General features: G+C 41.8%; 2 protein-coding genes across 12 annotated transcripts in view; one reads left to right on the top strand and one right to left on the bottom strand.

The window, feature by feature from the left end:
- abi1a (abl interactor 1a) overlaps positions 1–10,511 on the top strand; it is a 57,396-nt gene extending 46,885 nt beyond the window's left edge. For 4 of the 11 annotated variants that reach the window (XM_088919730.1, XM_088919727.1, XM_088919728.1 and 1 more), the window contains 4 exons: positions 1,459–1,689; positions 5,612–5,698; positions 7,515–7,700; positions 8,603–10,511. In XM_088919730.1, the coding sequence (XP_088775856.1) occupies positions 1,459–1,689; positions 5,612–5,698; positions 7,515–7,700; positions 8,603–8,778 (680 nt within the window). In that variant the 3' untranslated portion in view covers positions 8,779–10,511. The remainder of the gene's footprint in view (positions 1–1,458; positions 1,690–5,611; positions 5,699–7,514; positions 7,701–8,602) is intronic. The other 7 variants (XM_088919733.1, XM_088919731.1, XM_088919732.1 and 4 more) reach the window with 2 other exon arrangements.
- Positions 10,512–10,554: 43 nt separating this feature from the next.
- pdss1 (prenyl (decaprenyl) diphosphate synthase, subunit 1) lies at positions 10,555–18,341 on the bottom strand. Its single transcript, XM_088919737.1, has 11 exons — positions 18,154–18,341; positions 17,617–17,669; positions 17,140–17,272; positions 16,439–16,569; positions 14,464–14,605; positions 13,786–13,897; positions 13,449–13,558; positions 13,264–13,344; positions 12,920–13,033; positions 11,418–11,498; positions 10,555–11,268 (listed from the first exon to the last, which is right to left on the bottom strand). Exons 1-11 carry the CDS (start codon positions 18,310–18,312, stop codon positions 11,128–11,130), a joined length of 1,257 nt encoding a protein of 418 aa, XP_088775863.1. The 5' UTR covers positions 18,313–18,341; the 3' UTR covers positions 10,555–11,127.
- Positions 18,342–18,672: the final 331 nt, after the last annotated feature.

Here is an 18,672-nt window from a genome sequence, read left to right as displayed (position 1 = left end):
GTGAGCTCTTTAATCAACACATAAAATGAGGATGGGGAGGTGCTGGTGTTGTATTAAAGGCTTGAATGCTTTTTTTTACAGGATGTCGGTTCAAAGTGCTTTTTTCCTTTAAGTTCAGCATTCTGGGTCACAATCTTCTTAGAGAATTTTGTAAATGGCTTATTTGAAATAACCGTCTAAGTGGACAATTGATTTTTTTCCCCACAGTGAATGTGCAATTATGCTTGTGAATGTTCAGAGATGTCACATTTTGAGTACATCTGATTCTATCTTAATCTTTTCTGTTTACTTTCTAGATCATTAATTCTTGCTTTTAATGATTGAAAATGGTATTTCTGTAATGGGAAAATAAGTGTTTAAGAATACTGTAGATTTTAGTGAATGTGCTGGAGTCGCAGCATTGATGTTCTTCAGTCCTAGAGCAGCTGCTTTAATACTGTTTTCTAATATAGATTAAGTTTTTAATGGTGAATTAATTCTGAAAGTTTCCATTTCAAACATTCTGTGACAACTTGTGTAAGCTCTTTGGCCATTATCTTATAATGGGGATTTTTTTTTTTAAAGAAGACTCCTTATTTGATTTTGAATGTTTACCAAGATGTGTAATATAAACATTTTGTTGCCAAGGAACAGCACCACTGAAGTACGAGTTCAGGAAATCCTAGAACAGAGTAATGCAACGATTTTATCTGGTGTAAAAATCGGAATAACGTCTACAATGAGGCATTGCAGTGAAAAGTAATTTCTTGTTTGGAACAAAAGCTTTGCTCACGAGTTTGAGGAAATGACTGGCTTTTATAAGGTCTATACTGTTTTCAGAAAGAGTGCCATCCATTACATGAGCATTTCTGTTGGAAATAAGACCTTTAGTGCATGGACCATTTTTACCACTTAAAACTGTGAGAAGTTAACAACACATGCTAAAGGCACAGTGTTAAATACAGAAGTAAATACAATATTGATGTCTTGACTTACTTTCTGAGATTTCCAGCTAAGATACAAATGAGACCTTACCCATCCAGCTCTATTTTTCCTTCTAAACGGCATGTTGAGATTTTCTTCATGTGCCATTTGCCTGTATTCGGCCAGAAAGTCCACGCCAATTGCAAGTTCGTGCGTGTTTTGCTGCAGTGATCTCGTACAGAAATGCATGCATACAGTTCAACTGCCTAGTTTACGAGCGGGTGTCTGATCCATTGAGAAAACGTGACTGTAAACGTGGCTGGTCTGTTACCACTGTGGACTCAATACAGCATTTGTTGTTTTATAACAAGACGATCATTGTTTTGATGTGTACAATTTCTGCATTTTTGTTGTCCTTAATCAGATTGCTTGCTGCTTTTCCTCTCTTCCCCCTGGGTTGTAATAACCCTGTTCCAGCAGCAGGGGGAGCCGGGCCCTGTCGGTGACTGGGTATCGCTCATTTTCCCCTCTTTGGGTTTCCTCTCTCAACGCTAGCAGCAGCAGCAGCAGCAGCAGCCGCAGCCGCCGCCTCCGCCACCGCTCCAGGACCAGGTTCCGGACCGGTCCCTGGCTCTCAGTTCGGCACAATAACCCGGCAGATCTCTCGGCACAATTCTACAACCTCTTCTGTCTCTTCCGGGGGCTACAGGCGAACTCCTTCCGTCACATCTCAGTTTTCTGTGCAGCCCCACGTTAACGGCGGGCCTGCTTACCCTCAGAACTCAAGTAAGGATCTTGGCTTTTCTCTCTCTCTCTCTCTCTGGCTTTTCCTCACTTTTTACAGCAATGTGCACAGGGAGCACCGGTTTCAGTTTCCTATTGCCTTTTTTTTATTGTTTGTGATCACTTTTTTGGATTTTCAGATGCTGTGTTTGATGGGGGGGGAATTCACACATTGCACACGTTATGAGCTGTACATGGAAAAGAAGCTTTCAGTTTCTCACTTCTGTAAGCCCTGCCTAGTGCATGTCACACAGAGTGCCACCATTGTTGACTGTCAAAATAGCTTTATCTCAGTGCACAGCACCTCACCTTCTCCCGGTTTGTTGGGTTGTGCAGTGCTGCTGCAGAATCTTAGCTGTCTACTGGAGGCCTTTGTATATACTGTAAGGAGAGACTTTTTACAGAAGAACTGCAGTAGCAATCATAGCCTTCATCATCTCTGGATGTCTTGGACAGGCAGCGAGATCTATTACAGACAGTATCACCACTCCAAGTAATGGCATTTATGCATTGCCTTTTCTGCTGCCAGTTGAGTCTGTAAAGAAGCTTTCACTGTTGTGAAGTTTATTCTTAAGTGTTAAATGGCTGTTAAATTCAGCCTTCTCTTCAGTTTATTTGAGCATTTTGGCAGCTGAAATACATGTGTAAATAGGGTACATTTTCCAGGCCTGCTTTAAAATTTTACTATTTAATGTAGCACAGTTTCCGAAACATCCATCTATATTTAGTCAGACATACTAGACCTTTGTTTATAAAGTTTTACTTTCTAAGTATGTAAATATTTTTTTCTCAGTACGTCTGTATGTGCAGTTACAATAGATGAGAGAACGTTTTATTGAATTTTTAGAAAATTGAGGGCTCTTTAGCTTTGCAACGGTAGCAGAAAATGTAGCTCGCAGAAGAGTCATGATAACTCTGATTTCCAGAGTTAGAGGAAATGAAGTGACAGGTATGGGAGTTGTCACACCATTGAAGTTCTCTGGGGCTCTTAGCTACATCTATAGATTATGGTGTAAACATCTCTTCTTAACATCAGTCATAAATGCTGTGCAGTGCTTAAAAGTAGTGAATATTTATTAAGAAAATCCGTTTCTCTACTGATAATCACCCACTTTAAAATCCTCCTGTAGGAGAAGGTTAATCTGTGCTTCTCTACCAGCTTATCCTTGGCTGGTTTTGAAAGTTCCTCAGTCTTCATGATCATGACATTCAGTCATCAGTGTGAGCTGTGACTTGGAAAGATATGGAAAATTTTGTTTGTTTCCCCACACTGCCTAAAAGATAAAAATGTCTTCATACAAGTGTATACGTAAACACCTAAGTATTTTCTCAGAATTAGCCTTTTAAATGTCAGTGTTTGCCATTTTGCGTTTGTATTCAGGTTGCAAAAACAAGCAAAGCACCCTACACTTACATTTAAGTCCATGGATGTTTGCCTGGTCTGGAATGTGCTCTTTTACGGCTTGTGCAGTCTTTGCTCCTTAAGCTTAGACACACTTTTTCTTCATACATTGTTCTCATTTTAATGATTTGCAGACAATTCCAAAGTAGGTGAACTACCACAGGCTGGTATTGTCTGTGGACTTAAATAGTTCTGTAATGGTACCAGAATCTAAATCATTATGATAAATTGTGAAGGCTCTAGTATAGTTCCCTGAGGTGGTACTCTAAGTCTATCACCCACACTTACCATTATTTGTGCCCCCTTTCCCGTCCATTACCTCTTAGTCTAAATACATGTATATCTTGAATGCTTACACCCTGTAATGTATTACTTTTATGAGGTACAGTATTAAAACACTTCTGAAAATTGAAATATGCGATCTCATATGTTCTGTATAGATTTGTGCAGTGTCTTGTTCAGTTCAATTTTAAGTTAAGCCAGACCTCTATTTTCTAAACCCTCTAGTTGATGATCCTCTAATTCTAATTGTTTCCATAAACTTGCATGTAATAAAAGTAAGATGTGTTCATGTATAATTACTGGTTTACTTTTAATACCCTTTGTGTTTTGTCATTAACAATTTTCCATTTGGTTGTTAATGGCTAATGAATATATATAGCTCTGGTTTCTTTAGGTGTAATTAGAAGACTGTCAGTAGGCCCTGGCATCTTATTTTAAGTGCTTTTAGTACCTGTTACACCTTTCCTCTGTGCTAATATTCAAACAGACAGCATACCTCGGGCAAAGTAAAGACAGTTTTGTCCTCAGGAAACACCTGGGCGAACTGCTAGATCAGCCTGTGTTACTTGTTTTTATCTTTGAGACACTTCATTCTTCATTGTTCTTTTATTGCTACAATACTTCTTAAAGTGAATTCTTTCTCCTTATGTTCCCGATTTATTTTGGGTGAACCAACAAACGTTGTACAAACTGCTAAGGAAGTTCAAAAAGACCAAATTCAAGCCTGGGCAAACACCTGGAAGATGTCATTTAATACAGAGCGGTTCAGTGTGTTACATGTAGGTAGCAAACGCAGAAACCATCATTTTGTTTATGATTTAATTAAAAACGGAGCTTAAAGAAGCTGTTTATTAAAAAAAGCGTTTGACAAATGTACATCTCGACAAAGTGGGGAAACCTAAACAAAACAAAAAGCTCACAATGTTAGTGTCGAGGGATGTTAAAAGGGTACGTTGCACTCGTGTGAAGCCTTGTTTGAAATATTGCTCCACATTACTAAATCAATCTGGACAGGAGCAACCAGACACATTCCTGGGGTTAAAGCAATGATTTTCATCTTTCAAAAAAGAAGACTGAGAAGGCCAGATTCAAATATTCAAAATCCTCAAAGGCATTGATAAAGTCCGTGGATTACAGAATAGAAAGTAAAATGTGGATCAAGAGGAAACTCCGGGGAAGTACATTTAAGATGGAACAGGAGGCACTCTTTACACAAAGGGTTGTGGGAGCATAGAACAAGCTACACAGCCTTGTTGCTGCAGTCCCTTCTTCAGGAAACGACTAGATGAGATCTTTAGGATCAATGAGCTACTAGCAACCAAAGAGCCCAGAAGGGCTGAATCTTCCCCTCTCATTTGTAACCTTTAAGCTGCTGTAAGAGAGCAGCAAGGTGGCGCAGTGGTGAGCATTGCTGCCTCACAGTCTTGGGGCCCTGGGTTCAGTTCTGGGCCTGGGGTGCTGTCTGTGTGGAGTTTGTATGTTCTCCCTGTGTTCACATGGGTTTCCTCTGTGTGCTCTGGTTTCTTCCCACAGTGCAAAAACATACAGGCATGTTAATTGGCTTCTTGGTAAAATTGGCCAAGTGTGTGCGTCTGTGTCCGTATCTGTGTGTGTGCCTTGCAGTGGACTGGCATCCTATCCAAGGTGTACCCTGCCTTGCTCCCATTGCTTGCCAGGATAGGCTCTGGCCCCCCTCCTAAACTTGATGAAGTGTTTAGACGATGGATGGATTTTCTTGTAAGAACTTCAATTACTTTTTTATAATTGTGCATGCCCACTTCTCACTCAATCAATTAATTAGTCAGGGTGCACACAGCAGGTGTGCCCATTTGTCTTTTGACCAGTTAAACTTCCTTGGACTGTACGCTCTGTCCTGAGTGTCCGGCTCACATGAGATTATTACACAAGAGGGTCTGCCCTCGATGGTGAAACACAAGTGACCCTCATCTTGCTGCCTGGGAAATGGGAGACTGTCAGTGGGGAGGAAAACGGTGGGGGAACAGTAATACTCAAACAGAGGAAAGTACCGCCCTGGGCGGACCTCAGGAATTCATGAGCCAGAGGACGTCGGTTCTTTGTACAAATCCAACATGCCAGCTCCGTGGCGTTGGTTAGAAGGAGCACCTGTATCTCAACCTCACCTGTGTACGCCTTGATTCCCCATGACTGATATCTGCTTGTTTGTTTCCTCCTGTCTTATCCCTGCCCTGTCTCTGCCTCTGTTTATGTCACTGCTTCCAGTGTCTATCGCGCCACCCCCTCCCCCTATGCCTCAGCTGACTCCACAGATACCTCTCACAGGCTTTGTGGCCAGGGTGCAGGAAAACAGTAAGTCTAAAAACACCTAGCTGTCTCTGAGAGTAGCATGTCTCACACACGTCTTGTTGTGTCGTTTGTGTGGATTTTGTAGAGCTAGCCGTGACATTTCTTCTTAACCTCCCTCATTTCTAACCTCTCTAATCGATGCATATTGCCATTGCTATGTGCAGGAATGCTCCTGTTTTTTTCTTCTTCTGCACACTTACACAATTAACAGTGACGATAAAATAACCAAGGGAAATTGTGCTTTTAAAAACCGCCATCAAGCAGCTTTATCCAGACAAATGAAGCAAACTCGGGAGTTTTGGGGGGCTAATTAACTGCAGAAATAGAAGCAAAAGCGTGTAATCTGTCACCTTCATTTCCCGTTAGAGTTAATAAATCAGTGGTCTGCAAATGTTTGTATGAAGCAGACTGCTGTAAATTAACCTTTTAACATTCCTATAGTTCCATTTCTTCTCAAGATACCATTAAAATCCATTATATATATATAATTCTCAAAAACACTAAAAGACGGCTTTAGATGGTACAGATAGGCTCTGCTAATTCTATTAGTATTGAGCAAGCTGTGTGTTTGCCAGTCTGGTAATGCTTGTCCTTTTCATTTGCTGGCTACGTTCAGAGACAGCCTTCCTGGTGTGTCATAGTACACTGCCCTGCTTCCAGAATTTCTGTGTTCACTGCTGAATGGCAATATGTATGATGAAATGCTCCCTCAGTTTAGAAATTTAATGAGCTCTGTGTACTTGGCTCTGTTGCATTTATGAATGGTTTATACATATGCCTTTTCAAAAAAAAAAGTCAGTCTAAAACTAATACAGAGCATTAAAGATTGAAGTAGAGAAGAATTTTGAAGGCTGCCATCTTCTGGACATCAAAAACATCTGCATTGAATTCTCATCTTTGTAAACATTGTGTTTTTATCAAGTAAGGTGTTGTGAAAGATGTGGTTTGGCAGGCACGTTTCATTCAGGCTGTGGGGGTTTTATATTGGAGAGAAAAAAAATTGGTACTGTATAAAGTCCAGTAATAAAGCCAACATAGACTGAGGACATAAGACACGAAAAGAACAGAAAGGGAAATGATCTGGGGAAATGCTCAAAAGCACATGTAAAAAGTCTTTAAATCGAAGGTTTAAGGGCTAACTACATTTATTGCATTGCTCTGTTCGGCCCTCTTCTGACAACGTTTTTATGTATTCTAGAATATACTTGGTGTAATGACGTTTGCCTGATTTTATGAATAACGAGCTTTTATTATTCTGAGTCTGTCACCCAAAGAATATAAGCGGAAGAAAGTCAAGTCTTTCAGGATTTGAATTGTCCCTCTTTGTGTGCACTTAGCCGAGCTTTTCCTACGAGATGCCTTAAAACGCACCATTTATTAAAGCACAGTGAAAATGTCATTAGGAAAGTGCTTGGAAACTGTCGGGCTGAAACCTGAAATCCTGAACCAGATTTCCCATGTGAATAAAGTGGCCCTGTACCTGCTGGTACTGCATTTAGACTGAAAAAGAGAAGGAAAAAGGTACCACTTTATTTCTGTTTTTTGCCAGCTTGATGCGAACCTCATTGGGGCTAACGGAATGCACTCACTGCCCTAATCAAGGATATCTAGATTTACTAACAAGTCTCTTGTAGCTGGAATACACATCCTTATGCCTGTTGCTTTTCTATGATTGCATGGTTCATTATAAAAGGCTGCGACAGCAATGCATGCAAAAAGAGCAGTTGGTTGTTTTTTTTGGTGCAAACTGCACGTCCAGTCCTGTGAAGGCCAGGGCGCGTGTGCTGACATCTGGTCACTTCTTCGCACGCTGTTCCAGTCGCAGACAGCCCCGCGCCCCCGCCTCCCCCGCCCCCCGACGACGTGCCCATGTTTGATGACTCCCCCCCGCCGCCGCCGCCCCCGCCGGTCGACTACGAGGACGAGGAGGCAGCCGTGGTGCAGTACAGCGACCCCTACGCGGATGGAGACCCAAACTGGGCGCCCAAGAGTTACATTGAAAAAGGTAAAAATAATTCTTAAACGTTTTTACTGGACGCTCCACTCAAAGCACTTGACAGATAATGGGGACTCTCCTTCACCACCACCAGTGTGCAGCCCCACCTGGGTGATGAGACAGCAGACATAGGGCACCAGTCCACTCACCACACATCAGCTCTCAGTGGGGAGGAGAACAGAGTGATGAAGCCAATTCAGAGATGGGAATTAAGAGGCCATGATGGTGAAGGCCAGGGGGAAATTTGAACAGGACACCAGGGTAACACCTCTACTCTTTTCGAGGGCCAGCCTGGGATTTTTGATGACCACAGAGTCAGAACCTCTCAAAGGATGGCACCTTTTTACAGTACAGTGTCCCCGTCACTATACTGGGGCATTAGGACCCACACAGACTGCAGGGTGAGCGCCTCCTGCTGGCCCCACTAACACCTCTTGCAGCAGCAGCCTTAGCTTTCCCAGGAGTCTCCCATCCAGGTGCTGACCAGGCTCACACCTGCTGAGCTTCAGTGAGCAGCAGGTTGATATAGCTGCTGATATAAACATAGGAATTGTAAAAGGGGGTACTTTGCACTCTGCAGAGGTTTGAGCTCAACAGAAGAACTCTTGTAACTCAAGTGATTTTCTCTTGCTCTGCAAAATCATATAATATAATCACCAAAAATCCAATATGATTGTAAATATAATCACCCTCTTCCAGTGACGTCTTACATAGAACCGACCTGTATTTTCAAAGAATTTCCCATTTCACCCTTAAACGTTCAAGTTTGAGCATTCGGGTTGTGATGGGGAAAAATATTGAAAATATCCACTTTAGAAAAGTGTGTCCATTTCTGCTTCAACCTCAGTGAAGGAGGTTGTACGGATTCCTCTCGTCTCGAACCCTTTTCCGGTTATTTTTTTTCCCGACAGTTGTGGCAATCTACGACTACGCAAAGGACAAAGACGACGAGTTGTCCTTCATGGAGGGTGCGATTATCTACATCATCAAGAAGAACGACGACGGCTGGTTTGAAGGCGTCTGCAACGGAGTGACGGGCCTTTTCCCTGGGAATTATGTGGAATCCATCATGCACTATGCTGACTAAAATCAGCCACTAGAGGGCGCCCTATTTATTCAGTCATATCTAGACACAAACGTGTATCGACCTACAGAGCTTAGAGAAGTGCATTACGATATGACAGAATGTTCCTTTTTCGGATTGCAAATCAAATATTTACTGTTGATTTTTTTTTTGTTGTTGTTGTTGTGGGTGGGCGGGGACTTTAAAGGTATACCAAGATGAAATAAAACGGAATGGTTGAATATTGGTAACATGCTTATGTCCAGTAACGTTCTTTTGGTCTAAAGACGGTTGTCGTATTACACCATTGTATATAATATGAGCAGCTGCCAGTAGGTTGTCCGTAGTGTGTTCCTTTAAGTGTCTTTCACAGTGTCTTGACCAGTTTACACCACAAGTGAACAAGTAGGGATTTATGGTTTCTAAATCAGGTTTTAAATAGTGCCATTATTTTTTTTTCCCAGGTTAACTGACACAAGACTAGAGTCATGCATTTTGGATGTTGTATAATGCAAATGAAATTGCTCGTCAGATTACCTCTTTTAGGCTAATGGTCATTCCTGAAACGTACTTAACTTGCTTAAAGCATGCATACAATTAAAAAAAAATGTATTGTAATCTATACTTTTTAATCCATTATGCTTCCATTATGTTGTAATATTTACAGTGAGCACTCATTTTATTTTAAATGAAATGTCTAAACCATTTGTGGATTTGTTGATGGTCTTATAATCTTAAATGCTCTGATTTGTATTTAAACATTTGATATTAAATTTACATTATGAATTTTACATCTGGTTACGTATGTGAAACAAGGCTCTTATTTTTTTTATCTTAAGAACAAAAGTCTGGAATGTTATCTTGCCCTTTAAAATTGATTTGAAATAGTAAAAATTGAAATGCCTGAACATAAATTTTAGATTTGGCAAGTCTTCATTCCCCTGCAAAATGTGCTTTTCTGAAATTCACATGTAGGTCTTATTTACTGCTTATATCGCAGTATACTGGAGTCTTTTCCAACAGTGCTTTTTGTGTTGGGGGGCATAGTTTCAGCTGTTCTTATTCTGATACATTGTAAGGGTCTGTTCTTCAAGCCTTACTTTTCAGCTTAGCCTTTTTTATTCGCTTGCTTAAAAGTACTTCTGGAAGTCATTTCACATTTCAGAAATGGACCATTGTAATTTCCTTTAGCTTTAATTTGATAAATACCAGTATAAGATTGACTATTAAAACAGCGTAAATGAACCCACTTCTATGAGTATTGGGTAAAAGTGTTTGAAACACTGGTCCATCATGATGGTTCACTGTAAACATTGTTTTACATTTGTCTGTGTCTGAAAGAAATGCTTAGGTTTTAAAGAATGATAAATGCTTTCTGACCATTAGAAAACATTACAGTAGGAAATTAGTCATTTTGTACTGCAGGTTTTATACATTGATAAGAATCGTATTCAGTTTGGGCCTTTACATTCCTTTTTATAACATGCTACACTTTTTTTACAATTACCCATAAAGAGAACAGCCGTATCCGTGGAACCTAACTGTTCATGTCTTAAAGAATGACAACTAATATATAACATTTCAGGATACTGCAGCTAACAACACCTTGATACTATGTCTGCTTTGTTAAGCCTTTAAAGTGTTCTGTGACTTCACTGTCAGGAAAACAATCTGACATGACTCTTTACCTTTAATTTGTATATAACATGTTAATTGAAATTTATGTACAGTCTTTTATAATAAATCATTCTCCTACAGACATTGTAACTGTGGTATTTAAAAAAAGAGGCAGAATCTTGATTTAAAAAATATTGCCTTTATGTAAAACCAAGTACAAGAGGTGGGGTCAGGTGAGGTTTTTTTTATTCCAACTTCCTCTTACTTGCCTTTCCATATTTTTTCTTTCACAGCACTAGAATCGGCTTGGCTTAAAGAGGAAACCAGAATGGACCCCAAAAGTAGTTGGTTACACTGTAAAAGTAGATTAAGGCCTTGGTTGTTACCGTGAAGTTACAAAATGAGAATAATAACCTTGTCACTAGACTGTATGCGATTTCACACTATTGGCCTTGCAGTGTGGACGGATTTTTAAGTGCATTGTAAACATATCCACACCCTCGTACTTTTCCCTCTGCGGTCATCGGGAATTTCCTTGATTAAAAGTCCGTTTTCTCCTAGGATAACTGTTTTAAGGAAAGTCTTTGGATAAGACAAAACTGTTTGTTGCAGTAACAGGTACTGTGATGTCAGAGAATTGACTTCTTCCTCTCTGTGAACCTTAACAATTCACCCTGTGACGCTATACAGAGTGCTACTGTCCTTGCAGGCCCAGTGAAGAGGAGTAGCTGCCTCAGGCGGAAGAAGGTTCAAGGTTCACTTGTCACGAGTTAGAATGATTTCCGTCAGGTGGACAAGTGCCTCCCTCTCCGGGGAGGGACACAGCTTGCGTATCTGTTGGATGGCTTCTTGGCAGTAACGTTGGGCGAGGTAGCTGGTTTGCTGGACACCATCACTCTAAAAGAAAAGGAGGGGAAAAAACACTGCTAAAAGCAGGTGCTTTTTACAAGCACGCTTTCAAACTTTCACAGATATTTAAAAGACTTCAAGAACTATCCCTAGTATTTCAATTGAGAAGTAACAAAAGCCTGTTTTTTTCCCCATACCTGCAGTACGTATTGCCAGGCACGCTCCACATCTCCTGCAGAACCGAATCTCCGCATTATCATTGAATGCAGTTCAGGAAACTGAAAAATAATGATTTATAGGAATTCTTCATCTTCATGAATCAGTCATTTATATATTTTTAAGTATGACTTTATTTTAAATAGGCAGTAATTGGTAGCTGGACAGACACCTTGTAGGTTGACAGTGGGGTAATTACCCCTAAGGCATGGAAAAGCCCTCTAACCCTTAATACTAGCTATAGTTTATATAGCCACTATTATAACAAATACATTGAAAACAGAAAATGCTGTTACCCATTTTAACTACACGAGTATTAAATAACCAAAGACGAGTCCAGTTTTGCCCCAGTGAAACAAGCCCAACCTGTGGTTTTGTTCTTTAGATTAATGTAACCAATAGAATTTTCACACAGAATGGGTGAAATTTTACATTGTGATTCTTTTGTATCTGCTGCCATTGCATAGTATCTTTAGTAATTCTTTGTGTATATAAATCAAGTGTATGTGTGACAAATTCATTAGTTCAGAACATATGGCACGCATTTACTTACAAACCAAATTCACACTCTGAGGATGTGCCTCACAGATTAAGCCGTTTTCACAAGCCCCAAATGACAGATTATATGTGCTACTGTTCACACAGTTAGCTTTTTTTGCATTAGAACAACCGATCTCGGTTGGGAAGAGTCAGTTTTAGTGTTAAAAGAAAAACATTAACATATGCCTACAAAGCAAATATTACTAATAATTAGTTTATGTCCAGTATTACTATTATGGCTGTTGTGCAGTATAATATTCAGAATAGGAAGGGTCTAGCATGGAATTTAATCTTGGTCTAAGGACATTTTAAAAGTCTCAGTGTACACATACGTTAAAATGTTGAAAATATAAAATCTTACAGCCGTTTGAGTTTCCAAACTATCTTATAGAAGACATCCCAACTATAAGATCTGAAATTGACTAAGAGCTCTGATATTTCTTTTTAAAAAGCACAGCTGTTTCCTCTTAAGGGGAATGGAAGCCCGAATGGTTTCTGTTAGCTAGAATTAACAGTTTAGTGATCTACTCTTTGTTCACGCAACATTCAGTTTCTTGTTTTCATCTCCAGAATCAAAGCACTGTTTTAATGCTCTCTTCATTTACCCAACTGAAAGGAAGTGACAACATACACGAAATACACAAACATCTTGGAAAGAAATGTTTCCCACAATTTTTCATTGTAGAAAAAAAAAGTCTGCAGTGGGCATTTGAGTTGGGTCTCATCTGGAGATTGGATTATCAGAAATAGCTGAATTAAGACATTTGTTCACAACTTAATGGACTGAAAAGAACAAAGAAAGATTTATCAAATACTGCAAGCCATGTTCATAACCAAAACCACACTCCTACATGACTGGACTGGTCTATATATTGCTTTTTAAAAAGGATCCTTACTTGGACAACATTTTCAACAGGTAAAGTAAGATTCAGGAGCAACATACCTGTTGGCAGGCAAACAAGACCGGACCTGTAGCCAGGCCCAGCCTCAGATCAGCTGCTGAGGGCTTCCCTAACTGATTCGCACAAGACGTGAAATCCAACACATCATCGATCAGCTGCAAAACAAAAAATTGTACAACGTGTTTGGACAGTGGTGCGTAAGCCTTTTATTTTAAAAGCTTAGAGGAAGTTCCTCACCCCCCAGGGACTTGGTACCAATTCCTATCCTACTAAACCTACAACAGCTTTCAGAATCTTTCCTAATTTATTTTCTATGACCAGTTTCTAAGCCTTGATACAATGCCAAGGGTATTCTTCAAAAATGCCTAATGTACGTAACAATTACCTGAAATGCGATTCCAATATTCTTCCCATACTGGAATGCAATTTCATGTACCTCTGGGTCTGGACTTCCAAGGATCGATACCTTGAAACAATAATAAGAACATTCAGTAAAACTTAAGCCTTTTCAGTTTGTTTTCCAAGATTTACAGTGTATCCATTGTTTATGCCAAGACAGAACGTACATACTGCTTTACAACTGTTCGCTATAAGACTTGCGGTCTTCTTAAAGGTTTTCTCGAGGTAGTGCTTAAATCTCTCGTTCTCGTTTTCTTTTGAGCCGAGCTGCATGAATTCACCTGGAAACAGAACGGCACAGTGAGTCAGACGGGATGGGCTCCCTCCTTTGGAGGCGTGTGGCTGGAACAAATCTGAACTAACATGTTAAAGAATTTTGCAGCCTGAAGATTAAATAATGCAGGTGAATACATGTGTGTATTTCAAACACGGGTGAGTCCCTCCTGTCCACGGGTAGCTTCATAAATCGGGTGGACAGCCTTGAAAGTGGACGATGCCCAGTTCTTACCTCGCACTAAGTCTTCAATGACTTGAGACAAGACTGCCACCACAGTGTTGTTGCCAATTCGTGCGAGAGCCATGGAGGCTTTAGAGAGGATGAAGTCACCTGCCAGGATTGCCTGGGGTAAAGATGTCAAATACGGTTAATGAATATAACATTGGATAAAATAAGAGGTTTTGTATACCATCCAAAAGCAAAATTTCTCCAAATCCCCGCAGGACTTCAGATATTTCTACAGCTAAATCTGAAGATCCCCTTCACCAGTCCACAAGCTCTTGGCGTGCATGCAGTGTAACTCCATATCCGGGTTTAAGTTTGTCATATGTACCCTAGTACACTGACATGCTTACTTGCGCATTTTCCTCATGTGACAAATGACACAAAAGATATGACATCGACATAGAAAATGACATCACAATTCTCGGAGACCAGAACAGGTTTGGGGAGGATTTCAGATGTGGAGTTTAGCAGCCTTATGACTGTGGGGTAGAAGCTTTCTTTGACCCTAGAGGTCCAGGCTTTTATACTCCTATAATCTTCTGCCAGAAGGAAGAAGAGAACCAGAAGTTTATGCACACTCAGAACTATTAACGTAAGCTTGACAATCTGGGCCATACAAACTGCAGGGCATACAGCATTGATCAGGATTAGGGACAACAGGGGAACAAACCCGAATGGGCTCACCTTTCTTTCTCCCCAGATTTCGTTGATCGTGGTCTTGCCTCTCCGCGTGTCGGAGCCATCGATGACATCATCGTGGACCAGGCTTGCCGTGTGGATCATTTCCGAGATCATGGCTATAGAGCGCTGGCATGGAAGCAGATCCCTTTGGAAGATGGGGACATTCCGTTCATTCTGTCAGCGGTCACAGTGCCCCCCAAGTATTGGCACAGCACAGTCAGAAATGATTTTTGCTTTACTGCCAAGCCATCTGTGTTTGTGATCAGCAGATTAACATATTGAGAACGGTCTATAGTGCCTTGCCAAAGCAATAAGACTGACTTTCATGTCCCATTTTGCGAAATTCCTAAACGCTGCACACACGTTGGTTTAAACTTAAAATTGTCTTCAAAACCTAAATATTCAAGCCGAAGACTTCTAAGAGTAAGATCAGTCAAAAGGTCAGCAAAAACTAAATATACAATCGGAACATTTTTTTTTTTATTTGAACCTGTGACCTCAATATTTGGTGGAAGCACCTTTGGCAGCAGTCACAGCCCCACGTCTTTTTCAGCAAGTCTCTAAAAACTCTCTTAGATCTCTAAAAACAAGTCTTTCTACAACTTCCCTACAGGGTTGAATTCAGGACTTTGATTGGGCCACTCAAGAATAGTCACTTCCTTATTCTCAAGCCAATCCAATGCAGCTCTGGCCTTGTGGGTTGAATCATCATCCAGCTGAAAGGTGAGTTTTTGTTCCAGTTTTAGGTCTGAAACAGGTTTTCCTCTAAGATTTGCCAGTATTTGACTCCATCCTGTTCTCAGTCCTCACTGAAGAGAAAAGGAACTACAACATAATACCACCGCCATCTTGACACTGGGGATGGTGTTGACTGGGTGATGCTCCATGTTGGGTTTGTGCCAACTGTTCCGTTTTGCATTTAGACTAAAAAGTTCCAGTTTTGTCTTGTCTGACCACTACAAACATATGGCAAGAGGTTTTGAATCCTAAAGGTGCTTTGTTGCAAACCTCCTATGGGATTTGAGATGGGTTTTACACTCAGTCATTCAGGCCAGCTTTCTGCAGTGACTGGGATATTCTTGACTTACAGACATTTTCTCCCACCTCACCTGCTACCCTCTGTTTCAAAGTCAATGCTGACCTCACAGGTGCACACCGAACCAGCTTCCTCCTTGCCCATTTAGGGTCTGGATACTTTTGCAAGGCACTATAGATGTTATTTATAGGAAACTCCATGCATGCGCGATCATATTATAAGAGCAACACCAGAGACTTAAGATACTTTGAGTTAAACCCTGTGAACCCAGTTCACTGTACATATTGGGAAATAATCACTTTAATTAAATGCCAGAGTGTAAAAGTCAGTTTTTAATTTCTTATCCCTTTGAGATTGTAAGGTAGAGATAATCGTGTTGACTCTAGTGTCCCAGTACTTTAAGCACAAGCCTTAAGTCTTCAACAGCTTCCAGCTTAACCGGCAAATCTTCCCATTCAATTTAGTCCACAACTTCCGCATAAAAAACAAATGATTTATTTGCATGCAAGTTCGGAAAGGCAGCCGAACCAACTTCACTTTTCTTTTTTCCGTTTTCTCTTGTCTTCGTTTAAGGAAGAAGAGGTTTTTTTAACCTCTTAACTTATTTTTGCTCCAGCCGGAACTGATCACGAACCACAAGCCATTCCGCCAGCGGTTGGGGGGCGCGGTTATGGCTCTGGATGGCTGAGGGCGCTAACCCCCCCCGTCGAGGCACTGCTTGAGCAAGGCGCTAAGAAAATGCCCAGCCGCACGAGTGGATAAAAAACGTCAACTGCTTTGGATAAAAGCAGCATTACTAATAAGTATGAAAACGGAGGTCAAAACGTCGCCCGCAATTCTCCCCGTGCCATAATCTCACAAATACAGCCTCTCGTCGGTCCGAGAACGGCCCGACCCACTTCTTAAGAGAGACCCCCCTGTCCCCCCGACTCCAGCCCTCACCGGTCCCGGCCGCTGTGGACGTTGCACGCTCGGGCCATCAGCGCCACAACCATTGGGCGAAAGGCCTTCCCCTTCCCATCGAAGTAATAATCGCACAGGGACTTCAGCTCCGGCTTGGAAACGAGCAGCTCCTGCCACACGAGAAGGAAAACTCGGTTGAGCCGGACGGGATTCAGCGTGCCAGCCCCAGGTCTGCACACCCACTGGGCTCCCTGTTCCCGGGTCTGAGCCTTCGCAGGCAGTACGGACAGTTCCATCCTGCGCAGTGTTACAAACAGCACACCCCCTTAACAGTGCCAATTAACGCAGCCCGGGTCAACCTCAGAAATATGTTTTTTTTTTCTCACCAACAGACGTACAGACCCCAAGGCAGCCAACGTTCCGGGCCTGAGACTTAAGCAAACGTTTAAATGCAAAACTGAAAGAAAACGGCCACAAAGGGCCATAGGGTTATACCAAACTGCAGGGCTGGTGAATACTGGGACACGTGAGTAACCTGTAGCATGTCTGGCTTCTAAGAAAAACAAACTGGTAAAAAGTTACACAACGTCTACTTGTTTTGCCATTTAAAACACGATGAACTGCCCAGACCAACTTGCAGTACCACAAGCAATAAGTGTACATGGGGGATATTAGAAAACAAAACTCAAGAGATACCAGCCAAACATCATATGTTTACCAACTAAGCCACGCGGATTCACCTTTTTGATATCATCGTACAAATTCTTCAAGTCTTTCTGCACCAGTGGAAACGGATCCTTCAGGTTTGCGTCGCTATGTAGCTTGTTGCAGCAGCGTGGAGTTTCCGTAGTGCATAAGGATCTGAAGTTACATCTGGGAACAGGAGAAACCCCGGTTTTAGCTAGCGTTTTTAAAAACCTCCGTCTTCGGTCATCGCGTATCTCCAGAGGTCTGCGGGGTCGAACCCGCGCAGCAGGCTGGACAGGAAGACGGGCCCTCGCAGGGAACACAAACTCTTTGACACATGCGTACCCTCCACGGACAAAAAAAAAGAACATGCACACTCCACACACAAGGCAGCCACAGCTGGATTCGAACCCAGAACCCCCGAGATGTGCCAAATGGCACGTCTGATTTTTGTTTCTACAAGAAAAGCTAAATTCGTGTTTGAATGAGTAACAAAACAGTTAAACGCACTGTAACGACACGACATATACCTCCACCAAACACTTGGTTTCTTGATTACAGCTGATTGGCCTCTACATTGCACCTGCAAAAAAAAAAGGGAGGACAACTTGAATAGGGTAAAGAAACGGACTTTAAAAGTTCCTTTTAAAAGTTATATCACGCTACCTTTTCATTTCCAATAGCTATTATTTTATCTCCACTCGTTCTTAGGCATACAGGACTTTTAAAAAAATACTTGAGTTCTATGGAATTCATGAAGGTTTTATTTCAATTTACTAGCCCAGTGGTGAAACACCCCAGTCTGAAGGGTGTAAGTCTGTACTACGAGGGAATTTGACCTCTTGAGAACGGGGAAAGTGACAGAGCTGCCAGGCTAATGGCTATGGTAGTGCACAACACATTGCGAGTATCCTGAACAACTCGTCTCCGTTCATTTTTATGAAGTAGTGTAAAACGCATACAAGTCGGATCTGACCGCCAAACGATTTATTCCCCCGTATCGTTTGGAAGTACTCATTGACCTTCTCCGGTGTGGACATGCCTGCCCACAGACTGCCTCGCCTCACCTTGTTTCCCGCGGCGGCGGACCCCAGGCCAGATAAAGTCCCCTTTCTTCTCAGGCTCCCTTCCGCGACCGCAGCAAACCTCCCACACGCTGCCCTCACCAGCGGCGCCCCGCCGAGTCCCGCAGTCCACCTGCAGCAGCGCCTCCACGGCAGCGCCATGTTCTCTCACGGCCCCTCCTCCGCCAGGTTACGGAAAAGAGCCGCTCAGCCGGAACCGGAAACGCGCAAAGGCCGAAAAGGGCGTAGCTGGCCAGGCAAGGGTTATTGTTATATATATGGCTGCAGGAGGAACAGCTCGGGTAGTGTTGTGAAACGAAAGCTGGTGTCTGATAGATACGTGCGGGGCGTGTAGTTGGTGCTCAGATTTGTTTTTTAACTGAGAAAGCGGACGGGAAGGCGAAATGTGAAACGGGAAACGAATCGAGCTAAGGTTTGGGTACGGACAGGCTAGTTGTCAAAGATAATTGTGATGCTACCGTTGCCTTTCTAGAACTTATCTGGCAGAGCAAACTTGGAAGT

This window comes from Atractosteus spatula, chromosome 6 (genome assembly GCF_055471065.1).
Source record: "Atractosteus spatula isolate fAtrSpa1 chromosome 6, fAtrSpa1.hap1, whole genome shotgun sequence".
NCBI classification, from domain to species: Eukaryota; Metazoa; Chordata; class Actinopteri; order Semionotiformes; family Lepisosteidae; genus Atractosteus; species Atractosteus spatula.
The sequence above is the reverse complement of the archived record's forward strand: the minus strand, read 5'-3'. Positions and strand labels throughout refer to the sequence as shown.